The following is a 16,198-nucleotide window of genomic DNA, read 5'->3' on the forward strand; positions in this document are numbered from 1 at the left end:
GGTCCAGAGAGGGGACTGGCCCTGCAGTGATCTTGCAGCTAGACAGGACAGATTCCACTGCTGATGTAGCTCACCCATGGGTCCTGCTCCTTAGCACTGGCCCTGCCTTCAGCACAGGGCAGAGCAGCCCTGAGTGAGTAGTGAGTGGTAGTCACGGGTCTGTGTACACCACCCCATGGGGACTGCCTGCTTCTCGCCTGTGCACACTGCCCCACGGGGACTGCCTGCTTCTGGTCTGTGCACACTGCCCCATGGGGACTGCCTGCTTCTGGTCTGTGCACTCTGCCCCATGGCTCCACAGCCGACTGAGTGCTCTGGAGTCAGGTCTCACCAGAGCACTGGGCAGCCTATGAGGTCTCCTGAACCTGCCCCTGGGCCCCATAGCTAGGCCAATGTGGGGGATTACACTGGCCATCACCAAAAGTAGCTTGGGTGGTAGCGCATCCCTGTGGAAATCTTTTCTCTGCAACACTCACTGCTTGTGAGTTGGCCAGACATGCTCGCATTTTCTAGGAGTGCAAAGGGAGCTAAGACCTGAAGACACATAGAACACAGATTTCTGGATGTCTGGACTCTCCTAGAGGCTGGCACAGACTAAGACAAAGACTTCAGAGGCAAGTACCCTGATGCAAATTCTACTCTGGGAAGAAGGTATAAAAGTAGGCCCTACCTTTGGGGCCAGCTAGTGCAGCTGCACACACTGGCCTAGCTATGGGGTCCACGGACAGGTTCAGGAGACCACAAAGGCAGGCCAGTACTCTGGTAAGACATAAAGGCCTAGAACCTTCCCTCAGTGGTCCCACGGGTATACCTGGTCAGGCCCCAGAGTCTTCCCAACTCACTGGCCTGAGGCAGCAGGTGTTAGCTGACCTCTCTGCCTCCAAGGCAGACAAAACCTCAAGCTAGAGGAACACCCGGTCCCCCAACCACGCCCCAGGATCCTGGCAGGCTGGGGCGTGCCACCAGTGGTGCATTAAATAGGACATGGCTGATCTGGCCCTGCACTTGTCAGGAGGGCGGGGCCAGCCCAGCACTTGGCATCTTAATTGGGCGTCTGAGAGCACCCTGCACACTTCCACTTTGAGTCAGGCTCTGGGTAGGCCCATTAAGGTGCAAACACATTCCTTTGTTGGCTGACAAGCAGGGTCCCATCCAAGGCTCCCGGGGCCAGGCTAAGTGATGTTTTCTTAAGGAAGACGGGAGATTAGCCTCTGCTAAAGCCTCGCAGAAAGCAGGGCTCTGCCCCTCCCTGTCAGGGCTGTCTCTCCCTGCAGTGATTGACAGGTGCTCCCTGGCCCATCCAAGCTTCAATGTGGAGGATTAGCCAAAACCAGTCCACAAGCTGACTCGGGCCACAGTAGAAAGTAAGGAGGCGAGCAATGTTCAGTTCAGACAGGAAACCTCAAACAACCCTGACAAACCCTTTCCTCCTGTTCCTGACCTTTGATGACCTCTGGAGCTATGTACACAGAGACCTTAGGGGTGACCTTAGCAGAAAGTCCAGGAGGGATCTCTAGAATGATGTCTTGAGACCTGAGCCAGTAGCTGAAGGGAGGCTGAGGATGGTGGAGAGGGACCAGAAGGGTCAGGTCAGGGTTGTTCCTCCTAATGGCTGCTGGTAACTCTAGATCTAAGACACTGTGGCTCTGTGTATTATGGTTCTGGTGGCAGCAGATCCTGATTGGACGCTATTACCATGTGACATTGGGCAATTCTGGGGACACTACAAGCAGACATGCTTTAGAAAAACACCCTCTTTATTGGTGCTCCAGAAATGCCAGGGTCTCAAACCTGAGCAGCCCACGTGGGGTTTCTGCACAGGCCGTCATCACCTGGCGCTGGAGGGTGGGAAGGCTGTCCAGAGGGTGTAAGTGTGGCGTCATCCCTGCAGGACACATGGCCATTTACTCAGACACGGTGCTCTATCCACATCTTCTGGGACCTCTGAGGAAGCGGCAAAGCCTTCCAGTCCTGCCAATAACAGGTGGGGTCAGCAAGCCTCACATTGGCCTAGCCATGTCACCCCAAACCACAGGAGATCCTTGAGAGATGGTTTGGAAAAAAAAAAAAACCTGAAGAGAGCTCTCCACCCCCGACCCTGCCCAGATTGGTTTATTAGAGAGAATACTGCAGTTTCTACAAAAAAATATTTTGATCAAAATGTATACTGGGCTCTTAATGAAAAAAAGAAAAGAAAAACAGAAGGTAAGAGCTTCCTTAGAGCGCTCTCTGTCAAATGCAGCCGTGGCGCTGGGAAGCTGTGGTGGAGCTGGTGTCAGAATGCCCAGACAAGGCGCCCAGACAAGGCCCCCCAGCCAGACTCGCCGCCCACTGGATGTATTGAAAGCTCCTGCTAGGTCTCTCAGACCAGATAGGGGACGTCCTGAGCGGGAAAGAACTCTTTCTAGAACCTCCCCCTAAACTTCAGTGAGGAGAATGGTTTCCAAGGGCTCAGAACAAGAAGGGGTGACAGCCAAGACAGACATCCCAGGATGGGCTGTAGCATGCAGACTCAAGGACTGGGGCTTCTGGAAGGCGCTGTCAGACTGAGAGGTGACACGGCAGGGGCAGGAGGCCAGCCCGGCTCTACAGAGCTACAGCAGAGCCATGGGTGGGTCAGTCAGCTGTGTACAAGGCAGTATCTCCACCTTCTGGGCAGGAAGAAAATGAGCCGGAGCTTGTGCTCACCGCAGGGACAAACGGCACACAGGGAACAACACTTGACACTGCCTAGGAGATGCTGTGAGAATCTAGCCTGTGGGAAGCCCCTGCACGTGTTTTACCTGGTATCATGCCTGTCATGGTGGCTCCCAAGACTCTAGCCACAAATGCTCTTCTCAAGCCTGCTCACCTAGACCCAGGTGTCCGAGGAGCCTTGTACTGGGCACATGGCATAGTGTGTGCCCTCAGCCTGGCAGGGATGGTGGCTTAACCTCAGCATCCAGTCACAGTGGGCTCCAGGCCTGAGCGCTTGGTGATGTGCAGCTTCACCACCTCCTCAGAGCAGGTGGGATGGATCCCCACTGTCTGCATCACTTGTGCATATGACGCCCCACATCTGCATACATTGAGAGCAGGATGGTAAGTGGTCAGTATGGGGAGGTCTGTCCACACCACTCTGACCTTGGGAAGACGGTAGAAGGCCTGTAATTTCCTTACCAAGTCAGCACTAAGACTGTGCCTATGCTGGACTTCCCACTGCCTCCCAGCAAACACCCACTACCCACATTGCCACATTGCTACCCACCTCAGGCTCTCCTAGCCAGTCTTCCCCTGGCTTGCTCTGTTCTCTCTCTGTCCTAACTGCCCTTTCCTCAAGGCTGCTCTACCGCTGTCAAGGTGTGGCAGGAGTCGCCCACCCCAGCCACTTTTGACTGCAGCCTACACCCACCTACTCAGCTCTTCTGCTCAGACATTTCCATACGGATGCATGGCATCCAAACACAAGGCAGGGAACTGGCTGTTCTGTGGTGGCATTTGCCTACCCAGAGTAAGTGCATGAAGGGAGGTGATCAGCCTGGCCTCCACCCAGGTGCCCCAGCCTAGCTGCTGAAGGTCAAACTCCAGGGCTTGAGAGGACTGGGAAAGAGCTCAGTGTGGCTGTGTGCTGAGTCCTGGGCTACAGCTGCATGAGTTTCTGTTTTGTTTTGTGTGTCTCCACATGTGTATGCATGTGGCATGTACATGGATTCACGAACTCTGGAGGATGCAGAAGTGAGAAGGCATAGAGAAAGGTGGGTAGGAGGAGGGTGTGTGGACATCGGGGTCCCCAGAGGGCTGGGAGCACCTGAGTGTGGCCAAGAGTTGGGCCTTGCGGGTAGGAGGTCTAGGGACAAGGGAGAACAGAGAGGAAATTCCAGCAGAGGAATAGGAGGACCAACATGTTGAAGGGTTGTGTGTGTGAAACAGGTGTGGGCCAGAGCCACGCCTATTATACGACAGCAAGCCATAGGCCCACCTGGCCTACAAATGTGTCAGGGCAATAGCTGGTGCTAAGGTTCACCCAAGCATGAAACATAGGTCCCCGGCGAGCTTGTATCCTTGGAATATGCAGCTGTGGTCTTTAGGAGATCTGCAGCAGAGTCATCACATGCAGTCCAGTCCAGGTAGGACCCATGAGCATCCTGAGCATCCTGCTGGAGAGCATGTGGGCAGTGTCTACCATGGAGGATGGTAGGCAGGGCATCCACATCAGCCTGGCCTGGGAGGGCCCTAGGATTAATGAGATAGGGCCGTCCCACTGTGCATTCCCACTCACTGGGCTTTTGGTTTTTTTTTTTAAAAACATTTATTTATTATGTATATAATATTCTGTCTGTGTGCATGCCTGTAGTCCAGAAGAGGGCACCAGACCTCATTACAGATGGTCTTAGCCACCATGTGGTTGCTGGGAATTGAACTCAGGACCTTTGGAAGAGCAGGCAATGCTCTTAACTGCTGAGCCATCTCTCTAGCCCTGTTTTTTTTTTTTTTTTAAGACTTATTTATTTATGTATGTACACAGTGTTCTGCCTGCATGTATGACTGCATGCCAGAAGAGGGCACCAGATCTCATTATAGATGATTGTGAGCCACCATGTGTTTGCTGGGAATTGAACTCAGAACCTCCAGAAGAGTAGCCAGTGCTCTTAATATCTGAGCCATCTTTCCAGCCCCCCCCCTTACTGTTCTGAATGCAGATTCATTGCCCAACAATTCAGCTTTTTTTTTTGTTTGTTTGTTTGTTTTTTGGTTTTTTGAGACAGGGTTTCTCTGTGGCTTTGGAGCCTGTCCTGGAACTAGCTCTGTAAACCAGGCTGGTCTCGAACTCACAGAGATCCGCCTGCCTCTGCCTCCCGAGTGCTGGGATTAAAGGCGTGCGCCACCATCGCCCGGCCAACAATTCAGTTTTGAGAAGAATTTCTGAACATCTTTTTTTTGGGGGGGGAGGGGGTTTCAAGACAGGGTTTCTCTGTAGCTTTGGAGCCTGTCCTGGACTTCCTCTTGTAGACCAGGCTGGCCTTGAACTCACAGAGATCAGCCTGCCTCTGCCTCTGTTGGGATTAAAGGCATGCGCCACCACTGCCCGGCTTCTGAACGTATTTTAAATGATGGTCTTTTAAACATCTTTATAATATTGATTTCCTTAATATGCAAAGAGCTCTTGTAGCTTCATAGCACAAACCACAGAAATACAAAGAAATAATTAAAGTGGTGGAACACACTTTAATCCCAGCACTTAGGAGGCAGAGGGAGGCAGATCTCTAAGTTTGGGACCAATTGGTCTACAGGGCCAGTTATAGGACAGCCAGGGATACACAGAAAATCCTCAGGGAGAGGGGAACAGACAAAACAACAATAACAACAGACAGTTCACAGGAAATAGAAACAAAAGTGAACAGTAGAAGGCTCGGGGACTGAGGGCTCATCCTCATTCATTTTGGCCATGCCCCAGGGCTGCAACCATCCCTGTTTAGGACCTTTGGCTAGAGAAAGTCCCTCTCCTGCTGTGACCACCATGCCTGGGGCAGTCTGAAGAATGCCCACTGCAGACGTGTACACCCCCTCCCCCAGAAATGTGAACACAGCAGCTTCCACTACTGTGAAAACAACAAACAGAACTGTGCAGGCAGGGAAGTGGCTACAGCACAAAATGGCCAGGATGCCAAATGACTTACTTGATCCCCAGAGCAAATCCTTGAGTGACTTCTCCAGCGTTGGGGCCAAGAAAGTGCAGGCCCAGTACCAGCTGTGGGGGCTCTCTCAAGCACACCATCTGAAAGCCACAGTGATTTTGACGTCACTTAGCCACAGGAAACCCACCCAGCCATTGGAACTTGCTATGTCCTCAGAGGTTTCCATTCATGGTAGTTAGTATTACTGCCAATTTTATAAACTCTTGAGGAAGTTTCTACATTGGGTTAATTATAACTATGGGCAGCACCATTCCATGGGCTGGGGTTCAGACTGCATAAAAAAGATTGTGAGCTGAGAACCAGTGTCCATCTCTCTGCTTCCTGACCCAAACACAAGCCATTCCTTTTACTTGAGACAAAATAAACCCTTCCTTAAGTTGCTTTTGCAGGTACTCTGTCACATGGGAAAAGGGGGCACTCCCTGCGGTCACTAGCTTTCCCTTCTAGTCCCAGTGCACCCTACTGCTAGCCTAAGCACACTCACCTTTATGTAGCACTGTGATGCATCTCGATCCGTCACAGTGAACTCCAGGGGCTTATAATATGCATGGTAAACCTGGGTGACAAGACACCAGCACCTGAATCACTGGCCATATCCAAGACAGTCCTATAGTATTGGATCCAACAACAACAACAAAAAAAGTACTGGGAAGGCAGGATTCTCAGGGACTCAGACATTCAAGGTGTGGAAACACCATGCTGGTTGTAGAGAGTATGTCCTCCTGTGTTCAGGCAGCCTGCACCCATAGCCATGGAGTCTGCAGACAGAGGCTCTCCTGCCTGGATCTAAGACTCCCCACTGAACTACAGCAGAGGAGCAGACATCAGACTGCTAACACAGAGGCCAGGGTTTGAGCATGGTAATCAGGCATCCCCAAGAGGTAGATCCAGGCCTCCTCAAGACCTAAGCAGACTGGACAGGGAGCCCTCAGGCCAGTCGCTGGTGCAGGAGTGCCCATCCTACCCATGTGAGCAGGAATAGCTCTCAGATGACTGCCTGGCCTCCCTGAGACACCCTAGTGCTGACTTGGCCTAAACTTCAGCTAAAAGGAGGGGTTGGTGCAGGGTTGTGGAGGGGCAAGGCAGGCCCCAGCTTCACTGGAGCTGTGGAACAAGGGCTTTCAGCACCCATGAAGGACTTGACAGTGTGTTCAGAGCTGTAGCCATATAAAAAATGAGCAGGGCCCCACATGTGCTACACAGCCATTACTAATTAATAGGGCTTCAGAGAATATTGTTCTAAGCAAGACAGAACTGGAAAAAAAACAAACAAGAATGTTTGGCCATTCAACATCATGAAACACAAAGCATTATAAATGCTATGAACACATGTCCCAGTGTACTTATGATGAATCTAACAAAAATAGCAAATAAAGTGCTGGGAGGGCAGGCCTGTCAGGCCTGTCTCCATGATGGAGGGGCCCGGGTACATGGAGCGGGCAGACGCCATAGCCTAGTGACCCGGGCCTCTCGGCCTGCAAGCTGCTGCTACAGAAAGACCTACACCAAAGTCCTCCAGCTTCCACTACCTGGAAGCTTTCAGAGCCTCCAGATACCTCAGTCTACTCTGAAAGCACCCAGGGGCCAAAGCCTGCTGTCACTGCAGACTCCCAAAAGTGCTCCGGTCCAGTGGAAACCCCTTTGCTTAGGATGAAGGTTCCAGTCAGGGTCACTGGGCCTGTAGTCTCTAGACAAACTTGGGAAGAGGACAGAATTTGGGCTGGGAATGTGAGTGTCTTATCCACTGGAAACCTCCTGAGAATCCCAGAAAGGTGGAGGTGCAGGTGGGTAGGCGTGGGCCAGCCTGGGCAAGAAGATAGGATGGAGTAGACAGCAGGTCAGAGGACACCTTGGGGGAGTACCCTGCAGAGCAGCACTGGACTGAGAAACTATCTGCATGCTGAGGCTCTGATGGGAATCCTAGGAACCTCAACATCACATCTAATATATACGGCATAGTTAGGGGTGGGGCTGGAGGCTAGGAACCTCAACAGTGCGTCTAGTACACACTGAAGCTGCCAGAGGCTTCTGACTCCCCTTGTTTCTGGAGCTGCCCAACACTCCTGTCCTATGGAGGCTCCACACTGTGTTCTGCCAGGAGCAGCCCCAGAAGTAGCCCCTGTTTCCCAGACCTCCACCTCATCGAGGAGCTCTGTGGCGAGCGGCCATCCAGGCCCTCTTGTTGGTAGTCTCCTACCTCTACATGCTCCTGGCCATAGAGAGCCACGGCCTCCTCCTCAGACAACCCCACACAGCCATACTCCAATGGCGTAAAGACAGTCGTGGGAACCTGGAAAGTAGGTCTGGAATCAGATAGGCCTCTTGGGTCCCCCAAATTGAAACTGTATCCCCTCAGTGACACATGAGTAGTAATCTGAGGCCAGGGACCCAGCCACACACGAGCACAGCAGGTGGCCACTCATTGTTCCTGGACTGGACCAGGAGCCAAACCACATATACCCCTTTCTCCAGAAGAGGGAATGAGCTACCGGGCAGAGCCCCAATACCGTCACTGGCACAGGCTTTTCTCTGAACCCGTCACATCGATGTGCTTCTGCCATGACAGAGCTCCCAATGACTAGGGATCTGGTTCATATGGCCCCCAAGGACTGTGTCCTGCTCATATGTGCACACACTCACATGTACCTATATACCCATGCACATACACGTGTACATACGCATGCATGTAAAATACATGTGTACATACATACCACACACACACGCAGGCACATGGTGCAAATGAACCCTTCAGCGCCAAGCCTTTCCCAGGTTGGATTTGGGTCCTAAAGGAACTCACGTTGCTGTAATCCATTAAGGCTGAGGATTTCCCAAAGAGCCTCTGAGCCAGCAGTTTTCCTGCCTTGATAGCTGTGGGTGTCAGCTCAGGCCGCCCCTGAGGGAAGAACACAATAGCACTATGTTCCAGGCAGCCTGTACAGACGCTATACCACCACCCATTGCCTTCCTGTTCAAGACTCCCAGTACTGTGCCCCCAGCTTTGAGGATGTAGACATGAGCAACAAGGATATAGACATGACCTGTGAGGGTGTGGACACTTTTACAAGCTGTGACGATCTGGACATCTGCAGCATGCAAGGCTGAATTTTCCACACTGACAATCCCAGGGCCCCAATGGGTTTACTTATTACTGCTGTCTTCCCTCCATTCTACTGCAGGAGGATGCCCACATTATCATCACTTTCTCTAGAAGAGGAAGTGAGCTGCCGGGCATAGCCCCGCTACTCTCACTTGCACAGGCTTTTCTCTGAACTCGTCACACCAATGCTCTCAGAGTGTTGGTCTCATGGCAGAGCTCAAAAGAGACCTTGCCATGGTTTCCAATGACTCAGGGTCTAGTACATATGGCCCCAAGCATGTCACGTGCTCCTGACACACAGTTTGACATGCATGTCACGATCCATGACAAATCCCAAATCAGTGTCATTCCACAGGAGACGCCTCTGTCTCAGGGCACACCTTGCCTCGGGTGTTCCTGCTTGCAGCAGCCCAGGCCCTCACTGCCAATCACCTCTGTAGCAGGAAATGCAGATGCTGTTTGGCATTCTGAAAATGAGTGAAGATCTACAGAGATAAACTCGGCTTCCAGCCCATGCATTCCATCAGGCCTGACGAGCCCAGGAAACAGCCCCACACAGCACAGCATAGCACGTTATACACCACCACTACTTCACCCTGGGGCTCTTTGTAGCCGCGGGCCTGACCTGACTGCAGTCAGATTACCTGCATTGCTTGCAATGATCTTTTAAACATGTCGTGAATTTTTAAAAGAAAGAAGGCCTTTGTGTGCCACATGCTGGTGGCAACACAGCACTGGACCCTAGGGTGCAGAGACACACATGGTACTCTTCTGTGTGAACACAGGTGCTGTCACAGGATGCAGTGCTCACAAGACAAAGTTGAAGCCAACAGCCAGAGACTAGAAGCTCCAAACCAACCACAGGCAGAGTCAAGCAACCACACCACCCAGGTTTGTGGCTGGAGCCTCATTTAGATAGTATCGTGAGGGGCTGGAGGGAGAGCTCAGTGGTTAAGAGCACTGGCTGCTCTTCCAGAGGACCTGGGTTTCAGCACCCACGTGACAGCTAACAACTGTTTGTAACTTTAGTTCCAGGAATATGGAATTGGATATGATGCCTGGATATGAAGGCTCTTTTGGTTTCCATGTGCACCAGGCACACATGTGGTGCACAGATATACATCCAGGCATATAAAACAAACGTGTGTGTGTCTGTCTGTCTGTCTGTGTGCATGTGTATGTCTCTGTGTGTGCATGTGTGGTGTGTGTGCATATAGATGGCAAAATGACCAAGAAGAAGAGGACTGGACAGCAAGCCCCATGGAGCTTTTCATGCAGTCCTCCTCGGAACTGCCGTCTGCGAGGCCTTGTTCCTGGAAGAAGTGGGAGTCTGGCCCTCTGGGAGAGTCACATACCTGAATTTCAGTCACAGGGCCGGAGGGTACCTTCTACGGTAGCCTATGAGGTCCCTCCATAGGGCATGCTCCTGCAGTGTCCCTAGTGCTCTTGGGAACTAGTGATGCGACAGTCATGTACAGGGAGGGTTGAACAGTGCCCCCCCCAACCAAAAAAAATCATACCTACTTATAATGTGAGTTTATTTGGAAATGGGTTTGTGTGTAATATACTGACCCAAGTTTGACAAAGGACAATCTGTAAGACAAAGGAGAGCATAGAGCACCTGGAGGAGACTATGGTGATGATGGGACAGAGCTGAGACCCAAGGACCACCCAGGCCCAGCAGAGAGGAGGCAGGAAGTAACCTCCTAGAAGGTACTGAGGAGTACAGCCCTGCCTGAACTCTTTCCTGTGGACAACAGAGCCTCCATCATGTTCACCTCAAGATCCGTCTGAAATAGGGGAGCACAGATATAGGAGTTTCTGGTGGCAGTGGTTGGCCAGATGTAGAGCATACCTCAGCAACATCTCCAATGGCAAAGATGTGGGGGACGGACGTGGCATCCTGGGCATCCACAACAATCTTCTGATTCTCAGGGTTGATATTCACACCAGCCTTCTCCAGATTCAGATTTCTGGTTTCCGGAACTCGCCCTTAAGGAAAAACAGAGAAAGCTGAAAGATTTAGGTTAGCAAATTTTTTTTAAATATGCCAAATTTTCTTTTTTTTAAAAAAGATTTATTTATTTATTATGTATACAACATTCTGCCTTGATGTATGCCCGCACGCCAGAGGAGGGAGCCAGATCTCAGTACAGATGGTTGTGAGCCACCATGTGGCTGCTGGGAATTGAACTCAGGACCTCTTGGAAGAGCAGCCAGTGCTCTTAACCTCTGAGCCATCTCTCCAGCCCCTAGGTTAGCAATTTTGACGTGGGTTCCTTTTATTGAAAATATTTCAACCAGATGTAGTGGCACATACATGAAATCCCAGCTCTTGAAAGGCTGGGCAGGTGGCATGTTCAGGGCCAGACACTCTGTCTAAAATAGAAAATAAATAAATAAAATAAAAAAAATAAAAAGTAGAGCTGATTGGGCATGGAGGTGCAAGCCTTTGATTCAGCACTGGAGGGTGGATGCAGAAGCAGGTGAATCTCTGTGAGTTTGAGGCCGGCTTGGTCTACAGAGTGAGTTCTAGGACAGCCAGGACTACACAGAGAAAACCTGTTTCTAGAACAAGATTGAGAATATAGCTCAGCAGCAGACCAAGTAGATACCAGGCCCAGGTTTGAGTTCCTGTACAATATATAGACCAGTGAATCAATAAATGATCTGGCAAACATCTCAGAGCTGGGTTCTATGGCTGACCTAGGATCCCAGCTACTTTGAAAGGCTGAGGCAAGATGTCTTGAGTACAGAAGTATAAAGCTGTCTAGACAACCACACAAGACAGTCTCCAAAAGACAAAATGAACAACAAAATAAAATAACAAAACAAATGAACAAACAAAAACAATTTCTCAGAATGGCCACTTAGAAACTCAAAAGCCTGACTGCAGAGGAGTAGGAACTGAGGGGACTCTAACAGCCTCCGGCTCAAGGAGGGGATTCTATCAATGTCCTTTGGTAATTATGACAACTACTAACCCTGTAGGTACCCACAAAACCTCGTGCCATGCAGAACACTTTAGTGTCTGTGGGTACCATCCACTGAAGATGGTGTCTCTCTCGGGTGCTGCTCTGAAACATGGGTAAGGATCAGACCCCTCTGACACAACTGTAGCTTGACAATTACTTTGAAAGGGCCAAACTCTAGAATCTTCCACACCCCTGTCCCCAAACCAGTATGGCTCTGGTTTCAGAATCAGGAGAAGCCAGGCCATTCCTCTCTTGGAGGGGAATGGTGCCACAGACATCTGTCTTTTCTTGGCTGTGTTGTCCCGACACCAGGCCTGGTTTGCCTGACTCCATGACACAGCTCCTTCCTAGGCCTCTTCTAAGGGACACCTAATGGCTTACTGAATAGAGTGAAGTGAAGACTTCAGAGCTATGTTCCAGTCCATGCTCAGGGCCCCTGCCTAGGTATGGCCTCTTTACATAGAGGCTGCATTCAGGGCCACACAGGCCCAGGTGGCAGGGCCTACAGTGGTCACCAACATCCAATGGGCCCCAACTAACCTGGGTCACCTGTCCCTTTGATTGTCTTTTGTCTACATCCACAGACCACCTTTCCACAACACCTACTCTTTCACTCCTTTGCTTGCTGGTCTTGTTTTGTCTGTTTCACAGTGCTGGATGGAAGCCAGGGTCTCACACGTCTGGCAAGCTTACTACCATGAGCTTCCCTAGCCGTGACTGCTCTGTATTTAGTGAGACAAGGCTACATAGTATTTCATGTACAACAGTGCAGAGGAGGGTTGCTCCTACAGCCAATGCTGAGACAACTTGGGCTCTGGGGGTAACCCAAGAGACAGCCCCTCATGAATGAAGATAGAAAGGCTACCAATGTGGGTGAGGCACTGACGACTGAGGGGCTAGCCTGGGCACCAGTTCCTTCCCTGGCCACAGCCTCTGACCTCCTCAGTGCCAGGTCCTGATCACCTTAACCTTCTTGCCCCCTTCAAGGATTTCTTAAAGTACTCCCTGGCCCCTTTCTTCTCTGGAGAGCTGGCAGGACAGCTTCTTCCCAAGGTGCTGCCTGCTCACCAGTCTTTCTGTGCAGAAAGACCAGTCTTTTTCTTGTGAACTTCAATGTTCTATCTATCTTGTCTGGGTCCCATCTATAAAAGGGACCCAGACAAGATGAGGCACAGGTTTCACAGGAGACCAACCACCACACTTGACGTATGTGTTTGAATTTCAGCACAAGCAGCCCTGATGCCGATGACAAGAGGAACTCCTGACGCCACCTGAGGGGCCTTAAAGACAGGACAGATATAAAAGTCTCCAGTGCAGAGTTAGTGTCCCCCTTGTAAAGACGGGGTGCATTCACATATGTGTGCAGCCATACACGCGCGCCAAAGAAATCAATGAAAAGACTAAGAGCAGTGTCTATAGAAAGGAGAGAGAGCGGATGCGGTGACACACGTGTGCCACCACAGTACTCAGGCAGATGAGACAGGAGGATCACTGAAAGCTCCAAGCCAGCCAAGGCTGCAGAAAGGGTTCCAGGCCAGCCAGAGCTCACTGCAGATCCTGTCTCAGGTAAAACAAACAAAAGAACAAGAAGACAACAGTGTAACAGAGATGAAAATACTTGTCTAAACACATCCTTTGACACTTTGCTTTTCTGAGTTTTTTTGATGCTTATACAAAGTTTATACATTCAAAAGAGATATTAACACAGGAAAATTTCTAAAAACCACAAACAAATTTAAACAAATGATCCTGTAAGAGAATGAAGACTATAAGAGAGCAGATGACAGGACCATGGCGGCCCTCTCAACATCCTCAGGGGACCCTTCCAGGACCCTTTCCCAAACCTGATGCCGTATTCATACAGAACACAGCAGAGTTCACGCACAGCCTGCCCCGTCCTCTGTGCACTTGGCCCGTCTCTAGATGACTCCTGAGATCTAACTCAATGTCACTGGTAGGTGAGGCTATGCTGCCACTAGGGGAACAAGAAAAACAGTGTTATGTGCTCAGTACAGTGCAACAACCAAATATTTTGGGTTGGGTATTTTTGCTCAATTAGCAGACTGCCTGTAGGAACAAGTATGAAGTCCTGGGTTCAATTCTAGCATCATAAATCAAATGTTTACCCATGCTTATAATCCCAGCACAGGGATGGGGATATGGAGGAAGGGGACCAGAAGTCAAGGACATCCTTGGCTATGCAGAATGTTTGGGGCCATCCTGGGCTACAGAAGACTGTCTCAAAAACAGCAGCAACAGACAAACAGCAGCAGAACACTTACCCCACATGCACAAGGTTTCATTAACGGTACTAATAAAAACATATCTACCCTCAGTGACTCCAGAGCTGTGGGAACCTACAGTTGCACAGGCCAACGATTCTGAAGAGACAGAGAAGCTCATGTTTCCATGGTGTGGATTCTACCTTAACGTGGAAGTTACAAAGATATCTGTGTGCCATCCAAGATTGACTGTGAATACCCTGAAATATCAAACTCACTTTCAAGACAGGGTTTCTCTATGTATCTTTGGAGCCTGTCCTGAAACTAGCTCTGTAGACCAGACTGGCCTTGAACTCACAGAGATCCCTGCGTCTGCTGGGATTAAAGGCATGCACTACCAACACTTGGCTGAAATGTCAAATGTATACTAGAAAGTCATGGTTTCTTCTCTTTTCTAAAACATGAAGTTCTTGACCATAAAAAAAGTATTTGAAGCACAAAGAGCCCTGAGTGGCTCTGGTTTTAGCCTGGGCTCTCTGACACTTCCTACCCAGGGACCCAGGCTCCACTGAGCTACAAGGAAGCATTCAAGCATGACCAGAGTCCTGCAGGTTGTGCTGTGCAGAAAGGCGGCATATCTCAAGGGGAAGACACCACTGGTCAGGGTGACCTCAGGGAAGTGGCTCTGGCCTATCTATGTAGATTGTGGAGTATCTCCTGGTCCATGTGGGCCACATATGAGCTAACTGGCTGGCACTTCTTCACATGGTTCTTTACTGGGTGGGCACTCTTCCACTTCCCCAGATGCCTGGGACTCCTGTGAAGTGTTTGCTCCTCTCTGCCCACCCTGGATGCCTCCTCCAGACAGGCTCCGAGAGTCACCTCCCACCAACAGACGATTTACATGGACAGACAAGGACCTGTGTCTCACCAGGATAGCCAGCAGCTATCTAAGGAGCATGCTGACTGGAGCCAACAGTGAGAGTAAGCAAATTCACGTTCTGCCCAGATTCTCAAAATAGGCCTGTGACCCCCACCAGGCAGCCAGTGATGATGCTAAATACGCAGACTAGTAGTCCCCGGACCACAGGCCTCAGCTTGCCCCCTTTGGCACATCCCCTGTAGCTGTCCAGCAAACTGTGCAGAGCTGAGAGAGAGGTGACGGGCTTTCAGACAGTGTGAGCTGCACCATGCTCACCACCAGCTTTAGTTTTGGGTGCACAGCCAAGAGCAGGGATGGGACAGGATTGTCTCTTGGTGTCAGTGTGTCTGTCCCCTCACATTCCATACAGTTTTGGGCCTCCAGGGAGGGTAGCATATGAGATTTATCATGGCTCAGCTGTCAGGGGAGGTCCTCCTTGCCTTGAATCCAGATGACGGTGGTCCCTGAGTGGGTGGATGTCCCCCAGAGCCAGGATGCTTATGCTGCTCAGGAGCTCCAGACAATTCCCCAGTGACAGAGGTGATCTGGCATCAAAGACATAGTTCCCACAGTTCTTGGTATCTGGGACAAACTAGACTTTAGTGTGCAATGTCCAGGAAGTGGGTGGCGCCCACCTAAACATCTGGCAGATGAAGCTTTAAGTCTCCAGCTGTTATGGTGGATGAGGAAGTCAAAACACTGAGACTCAGCTAAGCCTGGCTGCTACAGTTGGCTTGGTCCTGGCTCCAGCCTCTTGGCACTATGTAGCCACAGGAACCAGGAGTGGGCAGGCGGGCACCATGAGGATCAGCCTAGACTCGGGCAGCAGGAGGCCACATCAGAGGAAGGAGCTGGGCCCTATGGGTAGGGCTGGAGCACATGAGAGGAGGCAAAGGCTCTGTAGGTTAGGGGCCCATGGCTCAATCCTTGGGGGTCTTCTCCAGCTGCTGAGTCCAGCTTGCTGTACTCACTGCCTCCTGGTAACTGTTGTGCTGGAACTGGAGTGGCCAAGGGAAAAACTGGCAGCCTGCTCTATTCAGGACACACCATGTTCATGATCTCTCCCACATGTATGCCTACCTGATCCTGTGAGGCCAAGAGCATTTCTTTGTGTTCCCTTGTGGTAACTATGGTAACTACTGATCATGCAGATGCAAGGAAGTCCTATACCAAGGTCCTTATGGAAATAAAGATACAATAAAAAGATGCTAAAGACAGAGATACATCCTGATAAATGTGTCACTGAGTAGTTTGACATTGTGTGAAGATAAAGTATTCTTATGCAAACCTAGAGGCTCTAGCCTACC

At 50.6% G+C, this 16,198-nt stretch overlaps 1 protein-coding gene across 2 annotated transcripts in view; it reads right to left on the reverse strand.

Moving 5' to 3' along the window:
- Window positions 1-1,739: 1,739 nt before the first annotated feature.
- Txnrd2 (thioredoxin reductase 2) overlaps window positions 1,740-16,198 on the reverse strand; it is a 52,719-nt gene continuing 38,260 nt past the window's right edge. For both annotated transcript variants that reach the window (XM_050123034.1, XM_050123035.1), the window contains exons 12-18: window positions 10,628-10,764; window positions 8,473-8,568; window positions 7,873-7,965; window positions 6,160-6,231; window positions 5,658-5,755; window positions 2,852-3,058; window positions 1,740-1,971 (exon numbers count right to left, since the gene is read on the reverse strand). In XM_050123034.1, coding sequence (XP_049978991.1) covers window positions 2,935-3,058; window positions 5,658-5,755; window positions 6,160-6,231; window positions 7,873-7,965; window positions 8,473-8,568; window positions 10,628-10,764 — 620 coding nt within the window. In that variant the 3' untranslated portion in view covers window positions 1,740-1,971; window positions 2,852-2,934. The remainder of the gene's footprint in view (window positions 1,972-2,851; window positions 3,059-5,657; window positions 5,756-6,159; window positions 6,232-7,872; window positions 7,966-8,472; window positions 8,569-10,627; window positions 10,765-16,198) is intronic.

Source organism: Alexandromys fortis, unplaced genomic scaffold (assembly GCF_014885135.2).
Source record: "Alexandromys fortis isolate MF-2015 unplaced genomic scaffold, M_Fortis_MF-2015_v1.1 scaffold_219, whole genome shotgun sequence".
NCBI classification, from domain to species: Eukaryota; Metazoa; Chordata; class Mammalia; order Rodentia; family Cricetidae; genus Alexandromys; species Alexandromys fortis.